The sequence below is a fragment of the Castor canadensis genome, chromosome 7, assembly GCF_047511655.1.
Source record: "Castor canadensis chromosome 7, mCasCan1.hap1v2, whole genome shotgun sequence".
Lineage (NCBI taxonomy): Eukaryota > Metazoa > Chordata > Mammalia > Rodentia > Castoridae > Castor > Castor canadensis.
In genome coordinates, this window is record NC_133392.1 from 28,293,074 (window position 1) to 28,305,159 (window position 12,086).

Consider the following 12,086-nt stretch of genomic DNA (forward strand, 5'->3'; position numbering starts at 1 on the left):
CAACCTTCTGGGAAGGGCACAGAGCTCCAGAACTAGCAGAGACTGGTGCCCCAACAACGCACCCGCACATCTACTTTAGACTCCCGCCACCACACATGCCATCAGTGTACAACAACCACACCCTTACTTGAAGGGACAGTTTCCCACAGTGATCCCTACTCCCCACTACATTCACTCCCCCAATTACATACTGTTGCAAGTACATACTGTACAGTTAAAACACATGGCTCACACATGATTACATCTCTCACACAATTATACAAATAAAGATGATACACAATCACAAACATTCTCACATTAACATAAAATAGATTCAGAAGAGAAATGAATATGTATGCTCATTAGCACGACTCATACACAATCACTCATACACCCTCCTCAAAAGATAGTCACATTCATTCACGGTTACACACGTACCACTTCGAGCCCATGCATACAATGATACTTTCGATTTACAACTAAGCAGAAACAAGCATTTGTATGCAAAAATTGCAAACATAATTACACAGTTAAACACCATTACAAACCTTCACTATCAGTAATATTCTGATTGCCCTCATTACCACAAACACACGATGCACACACACACACACCTCTCACACTCAAAGACATCCATCCATTGCTTTCAAACGCTAACATTCCCAGGAGAGCCCTCCTCTCCTCAGCTCTACCTTCTCTCCTTCTCTCCTTCTTTTCTCCCTCCAAAGTCTGAGGGTTCTGTCCCCCCTCAAGCTCATGTACCAGTGGGTATTCCCGAAACCTTGACTTGCACCAAACCCAAATAGATTCAAGATGCTGGGCAGCCCTGACTCCGGATCCGGAGGGTTTTATTTTTTTTCACATAAATTACACAAGCACTTTATAAAATGGTTACACAGAAAACACCTTATAAGTGCATAACTTAAACTCCCCCTACAAACAGGATCTGGAGAAATGGGCTGAGTTTGTGTGAAAATCTGTCTGTGCATACCTGGGTGCAGCTGGGATGTGTGGTGGGGGCCTGACAGGTCAAGTGAGGCTGTTGTGTGGGAGCTGGTGTGTCACAGTGTGGTTGTTGCCTTCTGTTTGGGGGGGGCCATGCTGTTCAGAATGAGTCTGGGTCACTTGTGGCCTGTGCTCAATAGAGCAGGCCAATGATGTGAAGGCTATGATCCTTGTGTTCTACCATAGGTCCCTGTGTGTGGCTTTAGGTAACACCAGGAGGGACAATGACATCACCTCTGTGTGGGCCTATGAGTGTCCAAGTATATGAGGAAGAGTAGGACAGAGAGGGGTTTCCCGAGGCCGGTTCACAGGGCAGCCCTGGGTATCCCAGAAGCGCCTTTGCACCCTCTGCCTTAGTTTTTTCTGGGTCCCATGTTAAAATCAGAATAAAATGAAATACAGCAAAACGGAGAGGACTCTGAACATTTCCAGCAAATGCGGGTCGCAAAGGCTTCTGGGAAGGGGCCCGCTAACCCCTTGTCCCCACCGCTGCTCTTTCCTTCTCTTCCTGGAAAGGCAGAGCAGTCTGGCAGGAGCGTGGGAGCTGGTGCGAAGGGCACGTTGTTCCACTCTCGTGTGCAATCCCATTCCAAGGCGGCCGGGAGGGATGGGAAGAGTTCTGGCTCTAGGGCTTTGGCAGCCCTCCATTGGGCCTGGGGTCCCGCAGGGTGGAGTGGGTAGGCTCACTCGCAGGCGGACGCCACTGACGTGACGCTAGTGATTTTAGTGGAGTCGTCAGACCACGGCTGCAGGTTCTGCAGGGCGAAGAGCGATGAATTGTGCACACACAGTGGGTCTGCCGGCAGCGGCTGCGCCAGGCTCTTCTGAAAGGCCTCCTGCTGCAGCTGCAGGAGGATGCGGTTCGCCTGCTGTCTCTCCGCCTCACGCTCCTCTGCGGTCTGTCGCCTGCATTGGGAACAAGCTGTTACCCGCCAGGACACAGACCCGGTTGCCGCGCGCTGGGCTCCGAGGAGCTCCGGGGAGATAGCCTGGGCAAACACTGCTGCTCTTTGCAGCCCCAGCTCCAATTTGGGCCCCTGACTTTTACACAGATTAGAAACTCCAAAAGTGGATGAAGTCATGGTATCCTGGAGGAACACTGGAAAAGTCCACCAGGCCCAAACTGCCCAGCCTCCCTATCTATGCGCATCGCTTACATCCCCAGTGGCGCAGCTAGGGCTACTAGGCTGGTGGCAGGTCTCTTCCCAGCCCAAAGGAAGATCTGGAGCTGTCCCAACTCTGGGGAGGGGGCTCAACTCCCCAGGAGTACAAGGCACTAAGGGAAGGGCCAGCAGATAGACCTCTCTTTTCTCATTTGTCTGTAGGAACCTCTCCCAGGCCTCAGACCTTCTGCGCCAAGCTGTGTGCCCAATTGGGGCTCCCTCTAGACCTACCAGCTTCCTCCAAGACGGTCTGGGGAAGCGATGACTCACTTACTCCATTTAATGCCGCCCCTCCACCCTGTCAACTGAGATCAAACGTCTGTCTCTAAGGTGGACAGACCTAATGGGAGTCCCCGGGGCCTCCAGAAGCAATTTGTAGGCGATCGATGAAACCACGGGAAGCCTTCGAGGGCCTTTTCCAGCAGCGGCCACCGGCCTGCTCTCCCTGCCCCTTCTTGATTTTTCGTTCGGTGTCTTTCTGCCTCTCATCTTTCCCTTCTTTCCTGCATTTCATACTGCATGTATGTTTCTCTTCCTTCGTGCTGCCCGGTCTTATCTCTGGTTTTCTCGTACTCCCTTCCCCCTTCGTTCTGAATTAAGGAATTTGTTTGAAACGAAAATGGCGGTTTAAATCATCCAATGCTTTTTTTTTTTAAGCATACATAAGACTTCTTCAGGCTACCTACTCTTCTCCCGCTTTTTCCTGGTGGGGTAGAGACTCTATCTTTGTCCCTTTCCTTTGTGTTTCAGTTTCTCTTTGCCTGCCGGCTGCCTATCTGTACCCACCCCCCACTCTCTGGGGGTCCTGGCTTCCTCTCCTCCCTTAGGGTTCAACCTATGAGCTTTGAAAATACCAGTGATCCTTCCTTGCTAGTCCACGCTCCCTTTTTTGCTAGCTTTCCAAAGGGCTGAAACTGTGTTCCCCACCCCTTCCCCAGCGGCAGGAATGTTGGTGGGGGGCGGCAGACTCGCGGGGCCATGGCTTCCTTTGTGGCCCCGAAGGCGGAATCCCGGGCAGATTCCTCGCCTTCATTCAGAAAAAGAGGAAACTCCAATTCCTTCCTCCTGCCCCAGGCCCGCCCGACCCGGCGCCGCCGACTTTGCCCAGACTCTTGCGCTCCGCTCCCCCCACCCAGGGCCTGAGAGAAACATTCAGTAGTTTGTGCCGAACTGAGAATGCGGGCCAGATGTGCGGGAGGGTGCAGGAGTGCAAGAAGGTGCACCTGGAAAATGCCAGTGTGTGCAAAGAGTAAAGGCTACTTAGGAGGAGTGTGTGGGACGCTTAATGTGCGGGAGAGTAGGAAAGAGAAGAGAGTGAAAACCAGAGAGGTCGAGGTATATGCATGTGAATAAAAAATAAAAATGAGTGTGTCGTAAGGGTAGTGTGGGTATGTGACAGGAAAGAGAAAACGTCTTTCTCTTTCTCAAGCACACCCATCTGCTCCTAATTGATCCACCTTTCAGTGGGACCCAAGAAACCCCGCCACAGCCGGCGCGGATTGATTTTCCCCTTTCAGGGTGGGGGACGGCAGTGCAGAAGCCGGGCGCCTGGGGAAGAAGCCGTCAGTAGGGCCAGCCCGCGATCTGGGGCCCCATACCGTTTGCCGGGAGTCCGGCTGGAGCGCAGAAACAAGGCGCGGGTCATTCTGCCTCTGCCTCCAAGTCTTAGGAACAGAAGAGGTCCCCCTCCCGCCCTTAGATATGAGTTTGCACAATCAAAAAGCCCCTGAAGACTCATTGAGCCCAGAACTGCCAATCGCATAGACTGTTCTAACACGCCTGCTTGCCCAAGCTGCAGAGACCAGACGTATCTACAGGGGCACAGAATGTGCGGTCTGGAAAGCCTCAAAGCCTCGGGTAAAACAGAGCCCAGGCTCTTCAGCCCCACCCAGCTATTGGCCTCGATTGCTTCCGGTTTTCCGCAAGGCTCGGAGCCTACTCCTCCGAACCCATCGGACACCCAAGAGCGGAGGTAGTGTGTGTGCCCAGGGGCAGACGGGAGGCCGGCGGAGAGCTGCCAGAGACTTCGCCGCCGCCGCTCACCAACGGCCCGCCTGCGTGCTCACCTCCACTTGGTTCGCCGATTCTGGAACCAGGTTTTGACCTGCGCGTCGGTCATTTTGAGCGCCTTGGCCAGGGCTGCGCGCTCGGCCGAGGCCAAGTACTTCTGGCGGTGAAAGCGCTTCTCCAGCTCGCAGATCTGCAGGCGCGTGAAGGACGTGCGCGGCTTCTTCTTCTTGGGGGGCGTCCGATTCTGATAGGGGTGACCTATACGGCGTGTTACAGTGAAGGGTGAGAGGGCCACTGGAGCGGGAGACAGACAGACGGCAGAGGCAAGCAGCAGAGCGTCAGGAGGCGTCCCAGGCCCGACACCCCGCGAAGTCAGCGAGCGCAGCAGCTGGACCCCTAAAAGCAAGGCCATGATCCTCCCGGCAGCCCTCAGTTCTAGGCCCGAGTTAGGAAAGAGCCCCCTACCGCCTGTCAGGCCGACACCTCCTCGCCGCCGCCACTGCTGAGGCCTCCTTAGCCTGGGGCGTTCCTATGCCCACCTGCTTCCCTGCTCCTTCTCCCCACCCAGGGGGAGTGAAAGGCGAGGTAAAGATCGCAGACGCCACAGCCTAGGCCTCTAGGCTCAGAGAGGACGCCCAATAGTAAGAGGCGGAGGGTACTCGAGGCTCCCACTGGTTCCTGACCTGAGCCTCCATCACAGCTGCAGCATACAAACACGAAAACTTGCAGATCTATACACCCAAACAGGCAGACATGCACACCTAGATAAGCACAAGCACAGACACGAGCATGCAGGGCAATACAAGGCCACAGCCATACACTCCTTCAGAACCTCTTTCCTGCCCAACACAGGACTTAGGTTGGCTGTGGCTCCTGAGCAGACTGTAGGGTACTTTTCATATATATGTGTATATATCACACATATATACACACATATACACATGTATATGATATGTGTGTATACATATATACTCAGTGCTCCTGGACAGTGGGCTTAGGTTTGTAGTTGGAGGTTCCAGCAGAGCCCTTCAAGAGTGACCTAGCCTGGGTAGGGGAGTGAGATAGGCACCAGGCCCTGCCTTCTCAGGCTTGAGAGCTTGAAGCAGCACCGAGGCCCCTAGACTGAGGGCCCTTTCCAGGAGGCCCACTGTGAGCAGCTGTTTTGCCTCTGCCCTGCCCCTAACTCCATTTGTGCCCTGGCCCAGAGTTTGATCAAAGCCTCTGGGAACAGTCTCCCTGTCTGTATTGCCTGGAACAGGAAGAGAGGGCCTGGGGTGCCTTGGGGTCGCCTAGCCTAGTTCTAAGCTGCTCCTCCCATCATGGCTACACACACACACACACACACACACACACCCCTTTCACAGTTGGGCCCTGGAGTCCGGCAGGCAGTGGAAGTCCCAGCAGCGGCCGGCGCCTCCTACCTCCCCTCTCTAAGGCCCAGCGGCGAACTCGGGCTCAGTTTCTAGCAGCTGTCCGGCGAGTTGATCGCGATCTCAGACTCAGGGAACACTAAGGGGACCGGGAAGTGGGAGCCAAGGAAGAGGGCTCAATTGCGCTAGAGCTGGGCGCCTGGGAAAGGAGGGCCGGAAGCGGCAGCTGAGGGAGCCGGGTGGCGCGGAGGAAGGAGTAGAAAGGGAGTCAGCCAGCCGCCACATAATCGTCTGGGGTTGTCCTCTAGCCACTGATCGGTTGCCCGCCGGGAAGGTGCGTTATTCACTCCCTCCCTCCCACAGCCAGGACAGAAAAAAAATGAAGAGCGAGCGGTCCGGGGCTGCTCAGCCTTGTGCTACCCCCGACTCGGAGGAAGCCCACAGTCCTAGAAGAAGACCTGCCAGCTCTGATCCTTTACCCGGGCTTGGGGCCTTTGCTGCGCCCGGCAGCACTATAGGCACGGGAGATCCGGGCGCCGAAGTGTGTGTGTGTAGGGGACTGGAGGTAGGAGAACCTGTTCTTTTCATGTGTCTGATTCTGGTGCTTTCCATCCTCGATCAGAAAACGGCAGCAGGGCGGAATTTTTATTATTATTATTATTCACATCGCACCGCTTTCTCTGATACCCTCCATACCTCACATGTTGACGGAAGGTAGTCTGAATCTACAGCCCTCTTCCCTCGGCCTAACTGGGCCCTGGGATCCCGGGAGAAGACCAAGGATTGCTTCTCCGAATAGGGGTCCTGAGGGAGCGACAACTCTTACAGCATAACGATTCTGGGAACATAGAATTGAGCGGGCGGCTGAACTTGAGAGAAACACGGAGAAGCTCTGGGCGACTTCAAATCAAGGGGTCCTGGGGAGGCACCAAGCGGGAAAGGGGTAGCGCAGAGCCCGAGCCGCGGCCAGGCTGGGCGTGCGCGGGCCGGACTCACCTGTGAACCTGTCCTTTGTGTATCTGCGGTTACTCTCCATCCAGGGGAAGGTGAGGCCGGTGAGGTTATTGACGCCCGGCACGGCAGGCACAGAGGGCACAGTGGGCAAGCCAGTGGCTAGGGGCTGGGGGTGCGCCACGGCTCCGGTTAGCGGCCTGTGCGCGGGCACCCGAATCACCCCCGCAGCGCTTAGAGCTCCGCTGCCGCCGCCGCCCCCTCCGCCGCCGCCGCCGGGACCAGGGCCGCCCGCCAAGGCCATGTTCACGTTGTAGGAGCCGGCCAGAGGGCCCATGCTGCAGGCACCGCCACCGCCTGCCGGGCCACCGGGGCCGCCCGGGCCGCCAGCGCCATAGGCTCCCGCGCTCCCGGCCCCCGCTCCGGCCGCGGAGCCCCCACCGCCGTAAGTGTAGGCGCCTCCGACCAAACAGCCAAGGCCATATTCTCCGTCTTGGAGGCGCGAGGCGGGCCCCATGCAGCCGCCCTGGTCCGGGCTGTTGAGGATCTGGTCGATGCCGAAGCTGATGGGCTCCGCGTGGCCGGGGTGGAGGTGGTGCGGACCCAGGTGCTCCATGCTGGCCCCGGCCCCGGCCCCACCGGGGGGCGGGGGGGGAATCCGGGCGGCGGCGCTCGCTGCGCTACACTACTGGGGCAGCGAGCAGGGGCGCGGAGGCAACGGCGGCTCCAGGCTGCGCCGAGACTTGGAGGCTAAGTGCGCAGAAGGGCTAAAGTAGGGGGGAGGGGAGGGAGAGAGGGGGCGCCGTATTCTTCCCCTCTCCAGCTTCTTCTTCCCCTCTCCCTCTGCTTGCTCGCTGTTGACTCTGGGACATCAATCACCGGTCGAAAAAGCCCTGAGCGAGAGAGCCTCGCCGTTTCGGCCGGGTCTCTCCATTGGCTGTGCGTGGAGAGGAGCCGGGTGAATGACAGCGCGGGGGTGGGGAAGGGAGGGGGAGAGTGAGGCCAGGAGCCCAGACAGATGCAGGAGCCAGAAACAGAGGGACGGAGACCAAGGATCCAAGTAGTTTCTGCAGAAAGAGAAGGGGGGAACAACGAAGAGAGGCTTAAAATGAGAAAGAAAAATAACAAGAAACGGCCATTCCCCAAAATGGACAGACAGATGGATCCAAGGAAGGGGAGGTGAGAGCCCTTTCCCTCTGGCCTGGCAGAAGCTGCCTCCTCCCTTTGAACTGGGCCAAAGGAGTCCAGTCCACCAGGCCTCTAGGGACTGGTGTCTTGCCCAACTGGAGAATCTCCCCAAGGGCTCAGTTGGGAGACACCTGTCACTCAACTAGGCGATTTACTCCAACTTCAAGTCCAGCTTGTTAGAAAGTAGAAGACTGTCTACTCCCCTGGTATGGAGCCCAGGCCCTGAGGCAGGACGGTGAGTTCAGGCTTGTCTTTCTTTAAAACAAGGCCTATGAACAACTGGCTATGTATTGTTGTTATAAAAAATGAACAACCACACCAACTCAGCCTCTTTAGGCTAAAATTAAGGAAGGGAAGACTTCCTGAAAGTTAAGTACAAGTCAAAAAGAGTTGGTTTGGGATTTGCTACCAGGATGCTCATTCCTCAAGATGCCTCTTTCCTCTTAATAAGAAAATGTCTCAAGAAGCAATTTGATCCTACAGTATGTGATTGAATCCAAAGGGTTTGCTTTGCTTTCCACCTTAGCAACTAGCCCAGTGCTGACTATTCCAAGCAAGAAGCCTTTGAACTGCTGAGAGGGGAAGGAGTTATTTTATTACTTTTGGAATCTTAGGAAGGAGGCCTAGGGGGCAGGGGCTGGTGGAACTAGGATCAGGGAAGTGAATCCCAGACAAATTTAGGTCTTTTCAAAGTTTTGCCTGTGGCTGCCTGGCTGAGAGCCCAAGAGAAAAGGAGGAAACTCCCTTTTCTGCTTCCTCTCTTTTCCCTCTCCAGGAGGGAAAGGTCTGCTCCCTCCTAGGAGCCAAGCTTTGAGGAGGCATGGGTTATAATTTCTGGTCTATATCATGTCAGTTTCAGATTCAACCTTCTAAGAGGGCCTGACTCTATCAGGCAAGATGCTAGAATGTGAAGACTCACATTCTACTTATCAAGCCTCATCTATTTGTTTTGGTCATGTCTGTCATCTCCACTTGAAGAGATCTTCTTCAAGGCAGGAAGTTGCTTACTCATCTCTGCCCCCAAACGAATATAGCCCCAACCAGTACAATATTCTCATCGTGGGTGAATAATGAATGAATGGTTCCATATTCAACAAATATTTGAGTATTTACTGTGTCTGGCACTGTTCTAGGCACAGAACAAAACGAAGTTCTTGATCTCATAGAACTTACATTCTATAAAGAGGGTCAGGCAAGACACAGAGAAAGAAATATAATAACTCAGAAGTAAATAAATATTTTGGAGAACTGTATGAACTCTACACTGCCCTTTGAGATGAATACTATCCTTACTTTACAGATGAGAGGACAACAAAATCATAAAGGGTATGGTTAGTACAGATCAAGATGGAGGGGCTAGAGCGGGCTTGTTTTGTGGGTTAGCTTCCTCTCCACCTAATAACCCAGGCGCTACACCCAGTTCCAAAAGGTTCTACGATTTACTTTGGAAATTGTTTGAAACTAAGTGACTCTCTTTCCTGCCTCTTATCTTGAGGGAACTAAAGCAAAAATTGACATAAATGTTTACTGAGAAGTTACTACCTGCCAGGTACCCACCACATCTCTTTTAAGATTCATAACAACTCTGTGAAGCTAATAGATACATTTCATTGTATCTGTTACAATGAATAAAACTACATGAATGTCCATGGCAGTATTACTCATTTTAGCCAAAAAAGTATAGACAACTCAATTGTCCATCAGCTGATGAATAAATAAACAAAATGTGCTATAAAATGGACATTATTCAGCCACCAAAAGGAGGTGCTGGTCCATGCTACAACAAAGACAAACCCAGGAAAAATGCTAAGTGAAGGAAGCCATGCACAAAAGGCCACATATAAAATGTTCAAGATAGAAAATAGATTTGTAGTTGCCAGTGGCTGGGAGGTGAGAAGAATGCAAAATAACTGCTAACAGGTGCAGAGTTTCTTTTTGGAATGATTAAAATATTCTGGATTTAAATAGTGGCCTGTGATGGTGACAGGAATTGGCTTACAACCCCAACCAATACAATATTCTCATCTTGGGTGAATAAAACCCAATAAAAACCACTGATCTGTACATTTTAAAGGTCTGAATTCTGTGGTGTATAAGTTATATATTATTTTTAAAAAGAAAAATAAAAATTGACAGGTGAGGTGAACAAACTTGTACAAAGTCCCATAGGCAGAAGAAGGAAACCAACACCTGAACTATTTTTCCCCACATGGGGCTGAAGTCAGTGGAGGGAATACTTTAGCATCCTAGATCTCAGTGGCCTTGCTCCTTTTAGTCTAAGAACAGTTCTGCCTGCTGCTGTTAAAACCCTACCTTTCTCAGTTATCTTCAGAAAAACTCTTTGCCACTCTCTGGCCCATGCAGGAAACCACTTTGAGTGTTTCTGACACTCTCCCTTCCTCTCTTCTCTTCTTCCAGAGATGCACCTTTCCAGTCCTATGGCCTTCCACCTCATTCCAACTCAGCCTCTTCCAGCTCTTTTGCATCTGCCCCCTCACCTCTTAAACTCCTCAAATTTGCATCAATTGTCCAGGGTACACAGAAAGACACTTCACCTTTGGTGGCCCTGTCTAAGGTTGGCACAGGTCAGAGCTGCCTAGTGGCCCAAGAAGATTGTCCAGCTCTTATCAAAACCCAGCAAACCAAGGATAGTGTAGCTTTCCCCTGTCCTTCCCCAACCTCTCATGTTATCAGAATCAACTTTTATCCCAATCTAGTTCTGAGGTGCTGGGATTCTCTGAGTCCACTTAACCTTGCTGGCATTTGTCCTGCAGTGGGTGGTTGCTGAGGACCAGGGGTTCCTTCTAAGTCCCTGCCTAGAAAGATGAGACTAGAGGGTCAGGATTTGTGTGGCTCTGGCCCCCACTGCTCCTGGAAGCAGCATTACCTGAGCACCACACTGCAGGTTAGAAAGTTTTCCAAAGCAGGGAAGAATAACAGAGCTTAATTCATTACATGTAGCTTCTGTGTTTCTACTGCACTTTTTCAGTTTTCCCCATTAGGGAAAAAGAGGGCAAGAAAGAGAGCAGAACTCAAAAGCACCTGCGATGTCCTAGGTGCCTTCAGTCACAGTATTTATCTTGCCTTTCACCTTCTGTGGTGTGGTTTTTGTTGCCTCTGCTTTACAAATGATAAAACCAAGGCACTGAAACCTGAGAAGAGGTGAAGTCTGAACTCCAGTACTGTTTCCAGACTCCATTAAGAAGTTACCTCTTCAACCCTAAACTTGACTCTTATCCTGTATGCAAGACCTAGGTGCAGTCCTGAGGCCACCTGGCAGCCCTCCTTCCAGCACTATCTTCTCCCTCGCCTACAGAATTAAAAAAGTACCTCCAATTAAAACAGGAGCAGCTGGGGCTGAGGCTGGGTCCAGGGAGGCAGAAAGGAAGGGGGGCCCCAGGGGGAGCCTCTTTGGATCTCACACAGTTCCCTTCCCGCTCTGGGAGAGACCCCTGGGCCAGGGGTTGTCCTTTCGCTTAGGGGTATGTGTGGTAACTTAATTACTTTGTGTTTGTGGGACTGTGTGTCTACAAAGGGAAAAGCCGGATGTAAAAGTACACATGACAGTGAGAGTTGAGAAGGCTGTGCAGATGTCCTGGGCATATCTTTAAGGAATGATTTAAAATTTTTATTCCAGGAATATTTATCAAGTGTCTATTATGTACCAGGCACTGTGTTAGGCTGTTGGGATACAACTGCGTGTGAAACACATGTTGGCAAGATTGTTGCAGGAGAGGGAGTTTGGGTTGTTGCTACAGCTGGATTTGTCCCCTGAGAAGGTGTGTGTGAGAATGTAAGTTTTTTTCTGTAACAGGATGAATGTGTGTCTCTACAGTTGTTCCTCACATGTGTTTGAAAGTGTGAATGTAATAACGAAGTCTGTGTATCTGTGGGAGGGGAGCTTGAAATTCTAATTGAAATTCGAGTTGCAGGGAAATGTTCACATGTGGGCCTGAGCCTGTAGGTAGGGGAAGGTAGGGCATGCCTGATGAGTATTCAGCAGAGAAAGGGAACTGCTGGGAAGTATGTAAGTGGATGTATAACATGAAGTAGTCCATGGTGGGGCCATTGGGGGTCTACATTCCTAATATCAAAGGGGTCCCCTTTGCCTTGCCCACTTGTCTCAGTGAAGGGGGCAGAAAACATTCTCTTCCATGGAAGAGGCAGGAGCAGCTGGTGACTTAGGGTCTGTCAGATCCAGTGAAGGGCATTCTAGCCTGGAGGAGCCTCAGGTGGGGGTGATGGTCTCTAATGGCTAGATTGGGAAAGGAGGGAGTGCTTCATAGGTCAGCTGCTCCAGGATCAGCCCCATACACTCTGTCCAATTCTTGGTCAGACTAAGCTGACCAAGCCTACAGATGGATGCTTCTGAAATAGGGTCCTTCTCTGAGGTCCCTCCCCATCAAGATCTATCCCTTAG

The 12,086-nt window shown here is 52.3% G+C and overlaps 1 protein-coding gene across 2 annotated transcripts; it reads right to left on the bottom strand.

The window, feature by feature from the left end:
- Positions 1 to 817: 817 nt before the first annotated feature.
- On the bottom strand, positions 818 to 7,396 carry Tlx1 (T cell leukemia homeobox 1). 2 transcript variants are annotated; one of them, XM_020171271.2, is made up of 3 exons: positions 6,524 to 7,396; positions 4,214 to 4,415; positions 818 to 1,890 (listed from the first exon to the last, which is right to left on the bottom strand). In XM_020171271.2, exons 1-3 carry the CDS (start codon positions 7,092 to 7,094, stop codon positions 1,668 to 1,670), a joined length of 996 nt encoding a protein of 331 aa, XP_020026860.1. In that variant the 5' UTR covers positions 7,095 to 7,396; the 3' UTR covers positions 818 to 1,667. The 2 variants fall into 2 exon arrangements, with proteins under 2 accessions (XP_020026860.1, XP_073934583.1); XM_074078482.1 differs by having other exon boundaries at positions 4,214 to 4,451.
- Positions 7,397 to 12,086: the final 4,690 nt, after the last annotated feature.